Below are 17,478 nucleotides of genomic sequence, written 5' to 3'. Positions count from 1 at the left end.
CTTCTGGCTATTTGCCCCCGCCCAGTTCCTGGGAGTGAGATTCTGATTGGCCCAGCTTGGGTCAGGTTGGGTCACGGCCCAATGAGCCCCGACTGAGGGGGCGGGGCCATTGTACAGACGTAGCCGCTGTGGTTCCTGGTTGGTGGAGGAGCAGTAGCGGGCACCTTGCAGGCCAGGTGGCCTCCGCCAAGGGTGTCTGCTCTATTCTGTGCCTGCCCTCTTGTGTTCTCTGCTCAGGCTTTTCTTCTTACTCGGGGCTCCTCCTCCTCCTCCTCCTCCTCCTCCGCAATTTGGGCTACTGAGGCCGCTGTGCAGTGGTGGTGGGCTCTCGGGGGGTCAGTCGTGGCCGCCCTTCCCAGTGGTCCTCTGTGGACGATGGCAGGGCAGCTCCCCGGGGTGTCCCCCAAACTCCCCTCTGTTCCCCTGTGATGTGGCACGCGGGCCACAGTTGATGACACAACTGGGCTGACCCAGCGGGACACATCTGGATTCCCTAGTTTTTGCTGGGAGAGAGGGCGCCATCCTTCCGGAGAAGCTCGTTCCCCAGCCAAAGGTGGCTTTGGTGGCTTTGACCGGACACAAAGGTTGGTCTAAGAAGAGCATGACTGACACCACACATATACCCTCTTTCTGCAGAAATAAAGAAACGGAAGACTAACGTATCTTTTTTTTTAATTGTCATTTTGCATCTCCCCACCGACGCCAACCCCACCCTCTCCTCTGATGACCACTTGGGCAGGCTACTGATGACCACTTGGGCAGCAGGCTGCCAGCCCGGGGAGAACAAGTCACAATTACAAATTATCACAACAATTAGCGCCTGTGCTCGGGAGATGGGCAAAGGAGGAGGCCCAGCTCCTCATTGTCAGCGGGTCTATTTGGCAGTGACCTTGCTCTGGAGGCGGTGATATTCCTTCAGCCTGTAAACCAGATTCAAAACAAAGAAAAATGTAAATTAACAATAACAACACGCACTCGGTTCAATTAATTCAGGCAGAACCTGGGTGGCGGGGGCAGCTGTTAGTTAAAATGTGTGTGAAGTTGTCTTTTTTTCTCCGCCTCTGTTCCCACTCCTGCCCTGGCCCCTCCTGCCATCCAATCAGGATAATGTAATTAATTTATCTTTGGGGGAAAACATTGCTTGGCATTGTTGAAGACAAAGCATTTAACTGGCAATGGGAGAGATGAAGAGGCCATTATGAAAACCCGATGTGTTTGGAGCCATTTAAAAGGGTTTATAGTCATAAAATACAGAGGGCGAAGGAGGCGGGGCAGTGGAGGTGATTGTCGCCCCGAGAGCACCAGGGAAGGTCAAGCTGGATTCATCGTCTCTCCCAGTCTCAGCTCCAGGGACAAGAGCCTGGCGTTAGGAGAAAATGGTGGCTCTGTGCCCAGGACATGTGTCAGGGAGGCTAGAGAGACTCGTGCCTTCTCCCCAATGCCAAGCCCCGAGAGAAGGATGTTGGTGATCAGAACCCAGAGCTGGACAGACACACCTGGACTTCGCTCCCCGGCTTCCTCGCTGGGTGACTGTGGCAGGTTACTTAACCACCCTGGGCCTGTTTCTGGAGTTGCAAATTTGTGTGTAAGAATGCCATGAGACAACCCAGGCGGGTGCCTGGAGGCTAGTGTACAGTAGCTGCCGGTAATAAACGACCCTGTTTGCCTTTGTGTGTGTCCGGGCTACACCCACGCTGAGCACGTGTGCTGTCAGCCACATGTGCTCTTCCTGCAGGCCGAGGTCTGGGCTGAGTGCTTGATTTCCCAGGACTCACGCTAACTTTGGCCACACCTGTGAGGTGGCTACGGTCAACATCCCCACTTGTGTTCCCAGGGGTCCAGAAGGGAGTCCAAGACCATAATGCAGAGCCAGGATTTGGACGCAGGTCTGAGTGGCTTCAGATGGTGTGGGCTACCTCACTAGGCCATGGGTATCCACGTGGCTAGGATAGTTTCCAGCTAGACCTGCAGCTCAGGTATGGTGACATGTAGGTAGGTACCAGGTGCCTTCTGGCCTGATGACTTTCTGAGGTTCCCTTCTACCTCTCAGCCACTTCTCTTTCTAACCTCCCCAAGCAAGGGGGCTCCTGGTGGAGTCCTTCTTGCAGCTACAGAGGGTGGGACTGAGTGTCCAAGGCAAAGGACAGGACTCAGAAACATGGAACCCCAGTGTCCCGGACCTTCAGTGGCTTCCGGCTGTGCCTTCTGCCCCTCTGAGAATAGGAGCAGGCACTGAAGCTGCGTGGGCAGAGGGACGGGAAGGGAGGGCCTCTCTAGGGCTTATCTGAGGTCCCATCAGAGCTTGCTACCCACACCCGGGGGGGTCTGAAGACCCATCAGGGCCAGAGCTGCTCACCTGAGGGAGTTGATATTGATGAAACCAGTGGCATCGATAGGCTCATAATCACCTTGCACGTTCATGCTGCAGAGAGAGAGAGAAGCCAGTTAGCACACCCCCAGGCCTCACCTCTGACGTCCGAGGCTCTCTGGGGCTAGGGACAGTTCAGGTTCACAGAAACTCAGGGTATCTCTGCTGGGTTGGCCCAAACTTTGGCTTCTCATTGCATTTCTGTCCAATTCAGGAGCCCTACTCAGGGCCAGGCACTGTGCCCAGGGCTGGGGAGCAAGGAGCCTCGTCCCTGCTACGTGAACTGGCAGAGAGGGTCCTGGCTCAGTCAGTGCTATCTGCTGAAATCCTCCTAGGAACCAGAGAACTGTGTTTGCAAGTTGAGGACACACCTGTGAGCCAGCTCGGCTTCTCAGGGCTTGAGGGGGGGGGAGGCAGTGGCGAAGGGGATCTGAGAGGCATCTCCAGCGCCAGCTGATGGCATCCAGGGGCCTGGAGGCCCTGGGAAGCCACAGGGTGTGCACAGAACAGCCTCAGATTTGTGACAGCTCCCTTGAAGCTCTCAGGGCAGGGAGGCCCCCAGGAAGACCCTGTCTGGTCCATCTACAAACATGGCACCTGCTCCACGCCAGCTGGCTCCGAGAAGCACCTGGTCAGCACCATTGTTTTTTTTTTTTTTAAGATTTATTTTTATTTATTTATGATAGACCTAGAGAGAGAGAGAGAGGCAGAGACACAGGCAGAGGGAGAAGCAGCCTCCATGCGGGACTTGATCCTGGGACTCCAGGATTGTGCCCTGGGCCAAAGGCAGGTGCGAAACCACTGAGCCACCCAGGGATCCCCTGGTCAGTGCCACTGTGACAAATGTTTCCCCCATCTACAACTCCCATCTTCCAGATTCGACAGGCTTCATCTTTTCACCTAGCTATCCTTTGAGAAACGCTTCCCAGCCACAGTCCTTCAGGTTGGGGCTGCATCTCCGCTCTACCCCCCCCCCCCCAAAGAACTTAGGGCACATCCTCCTGCCTGTTGAGCTTCAGGCTTTCACTTGCCAAACGGGCCTCTCCATGTTATTACTGGCTCCGCGTGAAGGATGTAGCTAGCACCTGGCTCGCATTCACTGTTACTCATGTCATTTGTTCACTCATTCACTTATTCAGGTATTTTTTAGGCACCTAAGGTCTGCAGGTGCTGAGGAAACGGGGAGCAAGACAAGAACAGGGCCCATGGTGTGTAGGCGGGGCAGCAGACGTAAGCCATCAATCACCCATCTGCCTTAATTAGGACTGTGATAAGCTCTTTGAGGACAAGTTTAGGGCACTGTGGTCTCAGATCTGTCTCAGTACCGCCACTCTCTAAGCCTCTGGTGGGGACGGGGTCCCTCTGTTTCTCACGCGTCCTACTCTGAATCAGCTCCTTGTCCCTGTGTCCCCAGAACTCCAGCCTCAGGAGAGGACAAAGCAGTCTTAAGGTTCTTGATGACAAGGAGGCAGCCTGTCCCCTCAGGAGCCTTCTCTGGAGAGGTGAGATTGGGGAGGAAGAGGGCAGAGGGGAATCTGTCATCCACCCCCCCCCCCACTCCCCAAGACAAGGCTGTGCCTCTGGCTGGCTCTTTGTGGATTGTGGACTTTCTATAAGTGGGCTCTCTGCGCTTAGCTATCCTGCAACTTGTTCAGGACTTGGGCTCTGTTGCCCTACCCCCACCATGCCCTGGCCCTGACCTTCATGGGGCTGTGAAACAGCACAAGAACTCCCACACTCCCACCCCCGTCTCTCCTCCTCCCCACCTCTGCTGGCCTCTCCAGGTCTCAGGAGCAGATCAGCAAGTCCCCTGTAAGGGGGCGCGATGTCAGACTTCGGAGGGGCTACCTCATGGCATCCCCTAAAGCATCAGCCTCTGCAGATCCCTTTTACACACCTTGCTCTGGATGATAAAGCTTACCCCCCTGACACACATACAAATCAAATCGTGAAACACACTCCCACTGCCTGAATCACCTGTTCCCTTCGGAAGGATCCCTGTGCTCAGCTCGGGGAGAAGCCAGGGCTCAGACCCCCTTCCAGCTCCCCTCCAGGCACTCCTCTCCTCTTCATCACCATCCTGCACATGTCAAAACAAACTTTCCCACTCCCCTCCCCTGGAGGGGCATCCAGCCCACTTCGGCAGCCCCTGCAAAGAGAGGCCCAGGTCCGGGGACAAACTTGTCCGGAGCATGAGGCTGCAGAAGAGTTCCCAGAGGTGTTTCTCGGGAGCTGAAAAACCTCTTTTAAAATTGTGGTTTGGGGTGGTGGTGGGGGTGGTGGTGGCTGATGGTGGTGGAAAAAGAGTTTACAATGATTTTTTTTTTTTTTTACCTCCCCTGACGGTCTACAGAAAACCTCTGTGCTTTTATTTTTGTTCATTCGAGTGGCTCTGACCTGCTCTATAATTACGTTACTTTCTACCTACTGTGCCACGGCATTTCCAGTTCTGCTACCTCTCGCGGCTTCCTCGCTGGTCCCTGTGAGGCTGTCACTCAAGGGCTTTCAAGCCAGCGATGTAGAAATCAAAGAGAAAGGGGAAATGGTCGGAGACACAGTGAGAATAAATGCGCCTGCTTTTCTCTCTTTTTTTCCTTCCCCTTTTTACTTTCTTCATTTAATCTCCCTGAGTGAGGCTGTAAGGCTTAATGAAGGGTTGGGCAGATTATTAGAAGCTGTTGATTCGGAGGGGGAGGGAAGAAAGAGCCAGAGAGAGAAAGAGAGAAGATAATTTGACATTTACCCCGACTGATCTAAACTGATTCGGTTATATTTATGGCTCATAAAGTGTTTAGAAAGACAGAAGGGGGGAGCAGCTCAGCACGGCGAGGAGACAGGGAAAGAGGGAAATAATATTGACCGCCAAACAAAACTCGCCTGCTAATTCCCAACAGGCCTCCGCCAGGGCTAAGCTGGGCTGGGGACTGGGGTCGGGTGGGGCCGTCGGGTCCCACCTCTTGGGAGGCCAGGTGACCTCTGAAGGGTCCGCGGGGAAGGCATGGTGCAGATGCGACTCAAGAGCCGAGGTTGCCTTTGACCCGGCCCACCAGGGCTCTGCAGCTTGGCCCTGGGGCCTTGGAGGCAGCATCCTTGGTATGGCCTAGAGACCTCCTCCTTGGCTCCCATCCCAGGTCACTCCGACCCGCCCCCCCTGGCCCTGGCCAGGTTCCTCCTGGCTTTGGGAAACCTCCAGATGTCTGCAACTCTCCATTGTCTTCCACCCACTCTCTCTGGAACTCTATGCTGGTGTGTCTGAGGGCTTGACAGACACTCTCCTGGTCTGGCTCGAAGATGACTCACCCTCAAGGTGTCTGAGTCCAAATGCAGGACCTTCTCTCAAGAACTCCCTCAACTCAGGAATTGCCACCCCAGTGCGCCCAGCTGTTTGTGCCGGGCGAGTCCGGAAAGTGCTTCATCCCTTTCCACATCCAAGCCTTTTCCATTCTTAACCACTTCACCGTTTGCCAGATCCTTCTGTTTCTCTCCATCTCCAGACCCGTCAGCCTGGTCCCAGCTGGCATGTCCCTTGGGATCTATTCTCCGGAGCAGCCAGAAGGACCCTCAAGAAACAAAGTTCTGATGGCTCCTCTTTAAGATCTGCCTCCGGGACCTCTGACCCCCTTCTCCCAGCGTGCCTGGGACCTTCTGGACTCATCCAATGCCCAGAACCTCTGCACGTGACCGTGTCCCTGGAAGCTTCCAAGCTCCCTCTCCACCTGCTTAGCAACTGTCTTTTGGAGGCCAGCTCAACAGTGATTTCCTCAGGAAGCTTCTCCATATCCCAGTTAGAATACCCAGTCAGACCTGTGCCTCCTCACAGCCCAACACCGTCTTTCCTAATTCTACATTCAGGTGATCATTTGATGGGTGCCTTTCTCCCCGTCTAGCCTGGAAGGCCCAGGAGGGTAGAGGCAGCGTTGATTCCCTGTGTGACTGGCTCCCCCACAGCCTCCCCATGCTCAGGCACATCTTTGTTGAGAAAGCTGGTTGGAAGGGTCAGTGGCCGTGAGGGTGTGTTCCTCGGCTGGGGGGTAAGCATGGGGCACCTACCTCACCAGCTCCTCGTTGTAGAGGGACAGTGGGGACTCCCGGCTGAGGATGTACACCTGGCCCTTGAAGACGGACACTTGCACTTTCCCTTCCACACGCTCCTGGGACTTGGCGATGCAGTGGCGGACAAATTCACACTCGGGGCTGTGCCAGAAACCTGCAGGGATGGGAAACAGAGGGTGCTAGGGAGGCCCACTGTGCTGGGGCCTAGGATCGGGGGTGTAGGGAGGCCACCCTGTCCTGCAGTCCACCGTGGCAGACCTTGGGGGCGGGAGGGTCTTGGCACAAAGAACGCTTACAAACAGCTGCATCAAGGAACAAGCCCATGTGCCTATCCTCTGACCTTGCATGTCCCTGGTGGGTAAGGAGGGGCCCTCCTTGCTCTTGCAAGCATCACCTCCCAAGGATTGGGAGGAGGGGAGCCAACCCTCTGCCTCATGCCAGACATTCAAGGAGTACAACGGGCCAGGTCGTGGGGACACAGCCGTGAAGGGACGCCATGGCTTGCTCACAGGGAGCTCAGTCTTATGAGGATGGCAGATAGCTGTCGGGTAGGAGACCTCAGGCCAGATTCAGGGCTGAGCGATGGGAATGCTCATCTTCCCAGGGGCAGCTGGGTGGTGGTTCAGGGGCAGAAAGACTCTGTGTGTGTGTGTTCCCTTCACTGCTCTGTCCTTCTGCTTCCCCATCTATTGAGTGGGGATGACACAGTATCCCCCTCCCAGGACTAGTGCGCTTATTGTGCGTAGAGGCCCCTGGGTGTCCACACACTGGAGTCCTGGCCCCACCCCTCAGATGTCAGTCAACTGTCTACATGCTGCTAATACTTTCCTATGCAAATATTTTTATGTATGAAGCATGGACACCGTGCTAAATTATTCACCTGGACTAGTTCTTTGAATCATCATAAACAGCCCTAGGAGAAAAGTTCCCTTAGCTTCTTTTCTGAGTGAACAAGTAAGGCACAGAGAAGTAAGTTGAGGTTTCCCCAAGATCATGCACAGGCTGCAGTGAGGGACCAGGGTCTGACCTTAGTTATAACAGCCCTGCTTCGTATGATAATCTTAGACTTTTACTGCCTGTGGACAGAACATTCATCAGCACCCAAGGTACCTGAGAAATGTGCTACCTCCTCCTCCCCCATGCTGTCCCCTCCTCCATGCTGTCCCCCCAGAGCCCTGAGACCACTGGAGGCTGTGTGCTCGGTCCCCAGGCTGCCCTGGGGCCTGCAGCTCAGCACCGACGGGCTCAGACTTGCAGCCAGGCAGCCAGCCATCTCCGCTCTGGTCTCTGTGCAGGGCAGGCGGGCTGTGGCCAAGACTGGGGGAGGGACAGCTCGAGGGGTAGGATTTCTGTGAAACGGAGCTGGGAAGGTGAGCCCACCTGGGCAGCTGTGAGGCCAGATGGTGCGCGATCTCCTGCCCTGATAAAGGGCCAGGTCAGCCCCGGGTCTGCGGCTATTGTTGGAGGCCGGGCCTCCAGGGGCACCTGCTGAGGCTTTCCGTGGGAAAGGGGGGCAAGCTTCTCTGGGATGGGTCCAGTGACTTGCAGAGGTGGGGGAGGGCCAGGCAGGGTCCTCACCCTCCAGCCACCTGCCATTTGGGTTTAGATCCCGCTCCGCAATGATAATTTGCACAATGAGATATTACTGACCACTCTCCGGTGAGTTGGATGGATTCACTGATAGGATGCAGGCCGAGCATTAAGCATTTTAGGTTTGAGATTTGAATATGGCCTCGGCCAGCCCTCACTGCACAGACAGACAGACACCTGGAGAAGTGTCCCAAGCCACAGCGAGATCCTGAAAAGTGCTCCTGACTCTAGCCTAGACCCGCATGGGAGGGAACACTGATGGCTGCCCCCTGCCATGCCCCAGTGGCTTGGCCATCTTTCTAAGTCAGGATAATTAGACCATTAAGCTCTCAGGCTGGAAGACGGGGAGGAGATGAAGTCAGAGATAGGTGCACCCACATGGGAACATCTGGCCTGGGCTTTATCTCAGGATCTCCCACCTTTGCTGCATGGGGGTCTTGAACTCAGATTTCTTTTTCCAGCAGCTCCAGCCTGGGCTGAGGGATAGTGAGCTTGTGGTGCTGCGTGAGTATCCCAGGTCTGGGGGTGGGCCAAGCACTATGCTAATTGGGACAACAGCCCTCTGTATGAGCTGTGCATCATACTCATTCTTCTGCTGAAGAAACAGGTGAGGGAGAGGAGGTGAGCTACATGCCCTAAAGGAGATGGGTCCTGGGACACCTGGGTGGCTCCATGATTGAGTGTCTGCCTTCGGCTGAGAGTGTGATCCCGGTGGTCCTGGGATTGAGTCCTGCATCGGGCTCCCTGCGAGGAGCCTGCTTCTCCCTCTGCCTATGTCTCTGCCTCTCTCTGTGTGTCTCCCATGAATAAATAAGATCTTTAAATATTTTTTTTTAAAAATGAAGGAGACAGGTCCTAAAGCCGGGGTCCTGCCAGAATGACCCTGAGGGTGGGGACTAGCGTCTATGCCTGGAGGGAGAGGGTCTGTACAAGCCCATAGAGAAACTTGGGGATGGGGTGAGGAGAGGGAAATGAACAGTGGTCACAGTCACCAGGGCATCTAGCAGTGGGGCTGAGGCAGATGGGCTTCTTCTGTGCCTCAGTGTCCCTATCTGTGCTCTGAGGAAGCCACGTGTTACAGCAAAGTGGCAGGCTCAACGAGTGGGAGCTAGATGGAACCAGATGGAAGAGACCTGGTCTGGTGCCCATTATTTTACAGGAGGAGAAACTGAGGATCAAGGTAGACAGACCTACTCGGTCATAAACCCACACAGAGGTAAGGCCCCAGGTCCCTGCCTCTACCCTTGGAAAACACACCAGGCATTTGTAGTATATCAACCCACTCCTCTGTGCCAGGCGCTGTTCTAGGTATGTTTATTATCCCCACTCTTCAGATGAGGAAACCGAGGCACGGGGAGATTCACAGGTAACTTGCTTAAACCTCTCTGTAACGTTCATGTCTCCATGACATGAGAAGTCATAACAAATAGCCCCTCCAAGCTGGGGTGGGGACAGGCTGCCACCCAAGGCCGGGCTGATATCTACAGGGGCCTGGTGATGTCAGGGGCACCTGGGAAATAGAGTATCAAGAATCCTTTGAAGAAAAAATAAATAAATAAATAAATAAAATAAATAAATAAATAAATAAATAAATAAATAAATAAAAAGAATCCTTTGAAGGCTCCTAATCATTGTACCTCATCTGGGGATTTGGAAGGCTCAGTGGGTAACAGTAAGGATTACACCCCGGTGGTCAGGTGTAGGGGCCCTGAGCCCGTGGCTGGGGCCAAGCTGTGCCCCGGATCTCAAGGGACCCATGTGCATGCCACCAAGCCCCTTGATCTCGTTTCCCAAGAACCCCAGTTTACCTTCCCCCCTTCCCCCCCTCGCCCCACGAGGATCCACTGGCCTGGCCAAGCACTTGGCCTCTGCAGCTGGCTTGTCCTGGGCTCAACACCACCACTCATCAGCTGTGAAACCTAGAAACCAGTTTCTCACCCCTGTGTAGTTAAGACTAGGTAATGCCCGTGAGCGCCCAGCTCAGGGTCCCGCAGCAAGAGAGGCGGTGGCTGTGGGAGGGGAGGGCGGCTGGAGGCGGCCCCCAGTTGGCCTCCGGGAGAAGCCTCTGAGCTAGCAGCCCGGGCCAGGTGCTCTCCCCTATGGGCCTGCTATGCTTAATGACTCTCCTACTTTGTAACCAGAATCCACCTTTCTGCTGAAACCCTGCTGAGCAAGAGAGCCCGCAGGAGACAATGGTATTTAAACACCTGTCTGTACCTGGGGAGGTGGAGGGGGGGACCCAGCTTCAAAGCTGCCAGATACAATGGGAGGGAAAAATCGCCCAGCCAATAACCACTGGAGTCCCCTTGAAATCCCAAGATGAGTTACAGTGATTAGGAGCTTTCAAAGGAAAATAAAACCTCCAGAGGAGAGGGAGGGGATAAGGCGAGGGCAGCAGAGGCTTATCCCAGATAGGGATTGTTAACACGCACTTTCCCGCGTTCCCCTGATGTCTAGGCCCCCACAGATGTCAACCGGGCCTCAGGCAGCAGCCTGTCCCCCACACCCTCACCGCGCCCAAGCTCGGAGGGATGTGACTTCTCCCATTAGGGAGATGGTGAATGTTATAGAGGAGGGTCAGCAAACATTTTCTGCAAAGGGCCAGATACTAAATATTCTAGGCTCTGTAGGTCACATGGTCTCTCTCACAAACTACTCAACTCTGCCATGGTAGCTCAGAAGTGACCAGAGACAACGTATACACCAATGCGGGTGGCCATGCCCAAAGAACTATTTATGGATACTGAAGTTTGAATTTCCTAGAATTTTCATGGGACAAGAAATGGTAGTATTGAATCGTTTTCCCCCCAATCATTTAAAAAAAATGTGTAGAAACCTAGGCTTCACTTGTGGGTTGAACAAAAATGGGAGGTGGGCTGGATGTGGGGACCCCTGTCATATGGTGTGAGGGAGGGGTTTGCAGCCAGGAGGCCTGGATTCCAACTCTGTGACAGATAAGGCACTGGGTCTCACCTGTAACAGGGGGACCCACCCATACTGTGTGCTGATGTCATTTGGTGCCTGGGCTGCCTCTGGCTCTGGCTTTGCCTTGCTTGTGGCAGCCCCAGGTTCTGCCCGGGGACAGCCCGACCGGGGCTCAACCCCAGCTAGGCCACTTCCAGTCATGGAACTTTGTACAAGGTCCTTTTGCTCTGAGGCTCCCTTTCCTCCTCTGTAAAAGGAGCCAGCTGTGGCTCTCCTAGGAACGTTGGGAGGACCACCCTCCACCTCACCCCAGGAAGGCTCATGTCCCCACACAGGGCCTGGCACCTGGCATGTGTGAGGTGCTGGCCACCCTAAGAATGACACATGATGCTTCCCTGGCCCTGCTGAGGCCATGCAAATCTCAGGTGGCAGAGGCAGCCGGACATCCTGGGGTGACTGGCATGCTTCCCTCCACACCCCGTGAACAGGGCAGTGCCAGCCCCCCAATTCCCTCACTCCTTGTCCCCTGCCCTCACTCATCTCCTCCAACCTGCACCTTCTGGGCTCTCTTGAGGATGGCAGTGGGTGGGGAGGGACTGGAGGAGGGTGCCATCAGCTCAGGGAGGGGGGAGCAGCCACGTGCGGTACGTACCCGTGTACACCAGCTCGGCGAATTTTAAGCCCAGGCCCTGTTTGATTTTGCGCACTTCGCGGTCCATGGTGAAGGCCTCGATGTCTAAATGAGCGTGGTAAAGGATCGTCCCTGCTGGGGTCTCGTAGATACCTAGCCATTTTTCCAGGCAGGGGGAAAAGGAGAAAAAAGAGAGAAACGCATGAAACCCAAACTGTCAGCAAATGACAAAAAAAAAAAAAAAAAAATAATGACTCGTCTGACAGGAGACAAGCCGGTCGGACCCATTCACTCCCAGCTTGTTGCAAAATGCGCCTGTCATTATGCTCATGCTGAGGCCACGACAGTCCACTCTGCGGCTTGTGGAGAAAATGTCTGGATGCCCCCCTTTGAAGAGGCCCTCAGACGCTGGAAAATGATAGGGTTTCGGAGCTGTTCCCCCCTCCTTCCCGACGCGTGCCCACCGGCCCGCGGCTGAAAACCTGTAATTAAACCAACCACAGTAGAGCCCAGGCCCCCAAATATCCCTTCCTCCCTTCCATGGGGGAGCCAGGGGAGGGGACAGCTGTACATACACATGCACACTCGTGTACACGTGTGCATGCACATGCCACCTTCAGCCAGTGCCTCCCTTGGCAGCTATGTCTCTGAGTATAAACCCCAATCTCTGTGATGGCAGAGGGCTTGGTGGGCCCCTGCACTCATCCCATGTACAGATGGGGAAACTGAGCCCGGGAGGGGAAATAAAGTGCCCAATGTGGAGCTGGGGCCTGGGTTGAGGTGCCGAGCCCATGACCAGTGCTGTCTGCTGCCCCGTGGGCCCACTGCTGATGGGACCCAAATCCAAACCCCAACCCCACCAGAAGGTCTTGCCCAAACCCCCTCCTGATGACCCCAGGCCCAGTCTCTCCATTTCCTAAACAATCTGCTTAGACCAAATGGTGTCCAAAGTGACACCGAGGGGCCTGACCCTGAGCTGAGCCTGGTGCTGGCTGGCCGGGAGGTTTGATTGGTAGTCCCACACTGGATTTGAGAACACTAAGACACCAGGAGGTGGGACCACCAGACCCTCTCTTGCCCCAGCAACATGGCCTTTCTAAGAAATCAGGGGAGCACGCTGAGCTGACCACAGGAAAACCTGCCAGGCGTCCACTATTCCAATGGGAGAAGGTAAGATCTGTCCCCATCCCACAAATGCTACTCTGAGACTGTCCTTTCTTCACACCACACATCATTACAGTGCTAAAGGGGCACATTTTCAGTGATCCCAAAAATTTACCACTGTGTTTCCACACTGTCTGTACACGCATGTTCATGGCCGCACTGTTCACAGCAGCCAAAAGGTGGAAGCAACCAAAATGTCCATCAACAGCTGAGTAGATAAACAAAATGTGGCACACACACAGTAGAATATTATTCAGCCTTAAAGAGGGAGGCGACTCTTGACACCTGCTACAGGGCGGGTGTACCTGAAGAACAGCATGCTGGGTGAAATAAACTGGTCCCAAGAAGACAAATACCTCTATTCCACTTAGATGAGATCCCTGGAGTCACCAGGTTCGTAGAGACAGGAAGTGGGATGGTGGGGGGAGGGGGCAGTGGGAAGTTGTCGTTTGGTGGGGGAGGGCTACAGAGAGGGGGCTCTCAGCTTGGGAAGACAGATTTCAGGAGGTGGATGAGGATGATGGCCACGCAACAGTGTGACTGTATCTACTGCCACTGAACTGTAGGTTTCAAAATGGTTCAAATGGTAAATGTTATGTCCCTTTCACCACTATTTGAAAAATGTTTTTAGCAACCCCCCCCTCCTAAATCAGAAGGGAGATTGTTTTCGAACCTGGAGCCCAAAGGTGCCATGGGCATGGCTGAGCGTGCAGCCACTTGCCAGAAATGTCCTCCTCTGAGAACCCCCAATGTTCGATCTTTCACTCAGAAATTAGAGAAATGTTGGCTGCCAGGACAGGCCCTTTCAGACCATCAGTGCCCCGTTCTTCTAACTTTGAGCTGCACTGTTGAAACAGTCTTTGACAGAAGCCTAACATAGGGAAGGGATAGCCTGGGCCCTGCTGCAGGGAGCAGAGGCCCTTCTGCAAACCCCGGGCTCCACCAGGAAGTCCTTAAAATGCCAATCTGGTCCAACATGACTTTTACAGATGGGCAGGCTGAAGCCCAAGGTTGGTGTGAGCAGCATCTAGATCTCCCTTCTCTGCCCAGGTTGCTTCTCAGAGTCTTTGGCAAAGCGATCCGTGCTTACCAGGCCATGAAAAGGAACACAAATCTGAGGAGCCATGGCCGAGGAGGACAGGCCGGGGCTCTTATCCTGGCTCCAAGGTGTTCCCAAGCAGAAAAGAGCCTCTTGGGGCGGGGGGTGATTCTCTTATCTGCAAACCCCTGATATCTTGGTCTTGGGGGGACATATGTGTCAAAGCCCCACCTGGAGACCAGGTGCCACAAAAGAGCCTGTTCCATTTCACTAGTGTGGCTCTTGGGCAATGTCTGCTGTCCTGATCCAATTGTGACGTTTAGGGGCAAATGGCCTCCCCAGCAGGAAAGCACCAACATCCCAAGATCATGCACTGGCCCCAAGCCCTGGAGTCCCGGGGCAATGTTCAGGCCCTCACTCAGTCTCCTTGTCACTCTTGCAAACACAGTTCAAACAGGCTCTGTCATCCATTTCCATGGAGCAACTGGGAGCCATGAACCAAAAAGGTTGTTGGCGGTGGAGATGGCTGGCTGGCTGGGTGAGAACAGGGGAGGCACAGAAAACCTGCAAAAACTTGGCACAGAAGTCAGGGCCCTTCCTGTGGGGACAGCAAGGTGCCACAAACAAGTGGCTCCCGATGGCTCCGGGGCAACGGAGCAAGACCCACTGGTTTAGTCACCTCTTTACAAAGACAGACGTTTGCAGAACCTTTAGAAATGTCTGCTTCCAGAATGGCAGAGATGACCACAATGTTAAAGGGGCAAGTTTTCAACTCTCCTAGAAACTTTATCTCTGGGAATATAGTGACTGACCCAAGCTTACTGGTCTTTCATCCTGGGACATACTAAGAGTTTGGTGTTTATCGATTTGGAAACAGGCCTTCTAAGGATTAGTTTTGCTAGATTTTGGAAAAACCCAGAAAGTTTCAAAGGCTGCCCATCTATTGGCACAGAGTCTCAACCGTGCCAGCCCAGGTGGGCCAATGACTGGAGCCCTCCTGCTTTTGGCCCCCGGGAAGTCGGACTCCTTGCTTTTCTGTCTTCTGCTGGGCCAGGCGGGGGGCACAGGCCAAATGGTACCTTCAGGGCTAAGGCTGGGGACCAGAAGGCTCATGGAAATGAAACCTTCCCAGAATTTCCAGCTCAGCTTTGCTGTGTGACCTTCGTCCACCTCAGCCACCTCCTGAGCCCCAGGCAAACTGCTCCTCATCCCAACTTCCCCAGAGACCTGCCTGGAAGGTTAAGTACACAGACACACTGTGTCTTGACGTGGTGTGCATGCTGATGGTTTTGTCTCTAGAACACGGGGGCCGACTCCGCAGCATCACCTCCCAGCAGCCCAGAGAAGGAACATCAATGGTTGTGTGCAGAGTGCTAGGAGGACACCGGTACTTTCCAGCTAGGAAGAGCTCTGACCTGCCCAAGGGCCACCTGCTGCTGGCCCAAGAGAGTTGCTCCCCGGGGAAGGAGCATAGAGTGTCTGGTGGGCAGAGCTGCCTGCCCCTGTGCCCTGAGCACCAGCCTCATGGCCATCAACCCCCCAAGACGGCCACAGGAAGCATCGCGGGCAAGAGGAAAGGCACAGCCTTGACACACGGCACAATTAATATTTCTGCTCCTTTTCCTAGGTGTTAATGTTAATTGTGACTGATCAAAAGCTGTTTTCAGGTTGCTGCTATCGTGTGTGTGTGTGTGTGTGTGTGTGTGTGTGTGAGTGTATGTGTGTGCACGTGTGCATGGGAGCATTTGAAAGATCTCCCCTCTCCTCTCCACAGGGGTAGGGGGTACAGATGATTTCTGTGTAGTCCTTCTGGAAAAAAATGACTTTAAAAAAAAAAAACCACTGACAGAAACCTGATGCTAAAAGACTGGATTTGGGGCTTTTGACAGTCGGCATACAAACCACTGCGCAAAAAGAAGGAGGAGATGACAGGTGAGTCTTGCTGTCGCGGTGGAAGAGACAACAGACATCTTCGCAGTGACACGCACAGCGGCTCCAAGTGTCTATTTTCATCTCCCCGTGTTTACAGGAAAAAGACAGAGGTGTCAGCGGTTCTCTGTGGAGCAGCTTCAATCACACCATAATTACTGCCAAGGGGTGGATGGCAAAAAGGGCAAGGAGCTAGGGTGTGTGTGGGGGGGGGCCAATGGACCAAAGAGGAAGAGGTGAGGACCAAAATGTTGCTGCTGCTTAAATCCGTCTCCTCTGTTCCTGAGGCTGTCGGGCGGCACAGTTTGGCAGAACAGAGTGGGACCTTCTAATCAGCTGGGGCCTGGGTGGGTGTGGGGTGGGGGTTGGGGCACCTGGACCAGAGGCTTTGGTCCTTTGGGAAAGCAGTCTCCAGAGGGAGACATTTGGAAAGGCCTGGGGAAGGGAGGTTGGCTGGAGCCCAAGGGCTCCCCTCTTGGGTACCAGGGCCAAGGATGGAGGCAGTTGCTATGGTGATGGGGAGGCAAGTCATGGTGGGTCTCTAGCCATCCTCTATGTTCCTGGTGCCCTGCTGGCCCCAGTCTTGGGATCAGGGTGGGCCTCTGAGGGTACAGACATCTTTGTTTTCACAGGTCTCCCTCTACTCTCCATCTGGAACATTCCATCTGAGCAGAGCCTCCTGGGAGGCCTGGACAGGTGGGCAGGCAGGTGGGTAAGTGGGCGGGCAGCCCTTGCTTCTTCTTAGCCAGAAAGTGGAGGAGTCAGGAGGAAGTGAGCTAGGAGGGGAGAGTGGGAGACAGATGGGAAGGGTGGACGAGAGAGGGACAGGAGAGAGAAGAGAAGCGGGAGGGGGTCTGCAGAGGGAAGAGGCAGCAGCAGGCAGAGGTGAGATGGGCAGGGATAGGGAGCTCAGGAGACAGCCAGGATGGCTAAAGAAGGAGGGAGAAGGTGAGCGGAAGGACAGGCTCTGGCTCCCCCCCTTCCCTCTTGTCTGCCCTGCCCCCCCTTCTCCTTCCCACTGATTTCATTTACTTCACTTAATTAGCCCCCCTCCAGAGTTAAAAAGATAATGTGATAATGACGATGTGAACAGCCACAATACAGCAAAAGCTACTCCATCTGCAGCTTCCCCAGCCTCCTTCCCTCTGACCCCATGACCACCCCAGACTTGGGGCACTAGCACTGCCCAACTCCCCCACCACCACCAAAAAAAAAAAAAACCAAGCCCTTTAACGAATTTCAATTATGAGCTTTGTAAAATCAATACAAATGACATCTCCCCCTTGTACACAGGGGTACGGACAATAGCGTCTTCTCGCTCTGCCCTCAATATCATTGACAATTAACGGCTTCTCCCGTTGCTGCAGACTTCATAAAAACCCGGTGTGTGGACACCCGCAACACCCTCACTTACTGCCCTGCTCATTCTCCCTCACGACCAATCACTTGGAACAGAGGCACAAAAACAGGACACTGCCACCCTAAAATCACGAAGCAAACTTCTTCTCTTACCTCTCTGATCCAAACAAGAAAACAGGCAAATCTCAACTTCCAGGGGGCAGATCACCTTGGCTCCAGCTTTGACAGGTGGAGCCACAGAGAGGGAAAGCAACTTGCTAAGGTCACACAGCAAGTTCTTGGGAGTCAGAATCCTGATGCTCTTCCCCAAAGACTGTACAACCCTCAGGCTAAATGCTGTGCATTTAGGGACAGCCCCTTGTGGGTACACACAGAGGACCTGGGCACAGTGGAGGCTATGCTCCAGGAGCCTCTCCCCTG

General features: G+C 54.3%; 1 protein-coding gene across 1 annotated transcript in view; it reads right to left on the bottom strand.

Annotated features, from left to right (window-relative positions):
* Positions 1–655: 655 nt before the first annotated feature.
* Positions 656–17,478, bottom strand: part of ASS1 (argininosuccinate synthase 1) — a 52,685-nt gene continuing 35,862 nt past the window's right edge. Inside the window, exons 13-16 of the mRNA XM_041724772.1 lie at positions 11,589–11,720; positions 6,419–6,575; positions 2,357–2,422; positions 656–920 (exon numbers count right to left, since the gene is read on the bottom strand). Coding sequence (XP_041580706.1) covers positions 875–920; positions 2,357–2,422; positions 6,419–6,575; positions 11,589–11,720 — 401 coding nt within the window. The 3' untranslated portion in view covers positions 656–874. The remainder of the gene's footprint in view (positions 921–2,356; positions 2,423–6,418; positions 6,576–11,588; positions 11,721–17,478) is intronic.

This window comes from Vulpes lagopus, chromosome 12 (genome assembly GCF_018345385.1).
Source record: "Vulpes lagopus strain Blue_001 chromosome 12, ASM1834538v1, whole genome shotgun sequence".
Lineage (NCBI taxonomy): Eukaryota > Metazoa > Chordata > Mammalia > Carnivora > Canidae > Vulpes > Vulpes lagopus.
The sequence above is the reverse complement of the archived record's forward strand: the minus strand, read 5'-3'. Positions and strand labels throughout refer to the sequence as shown.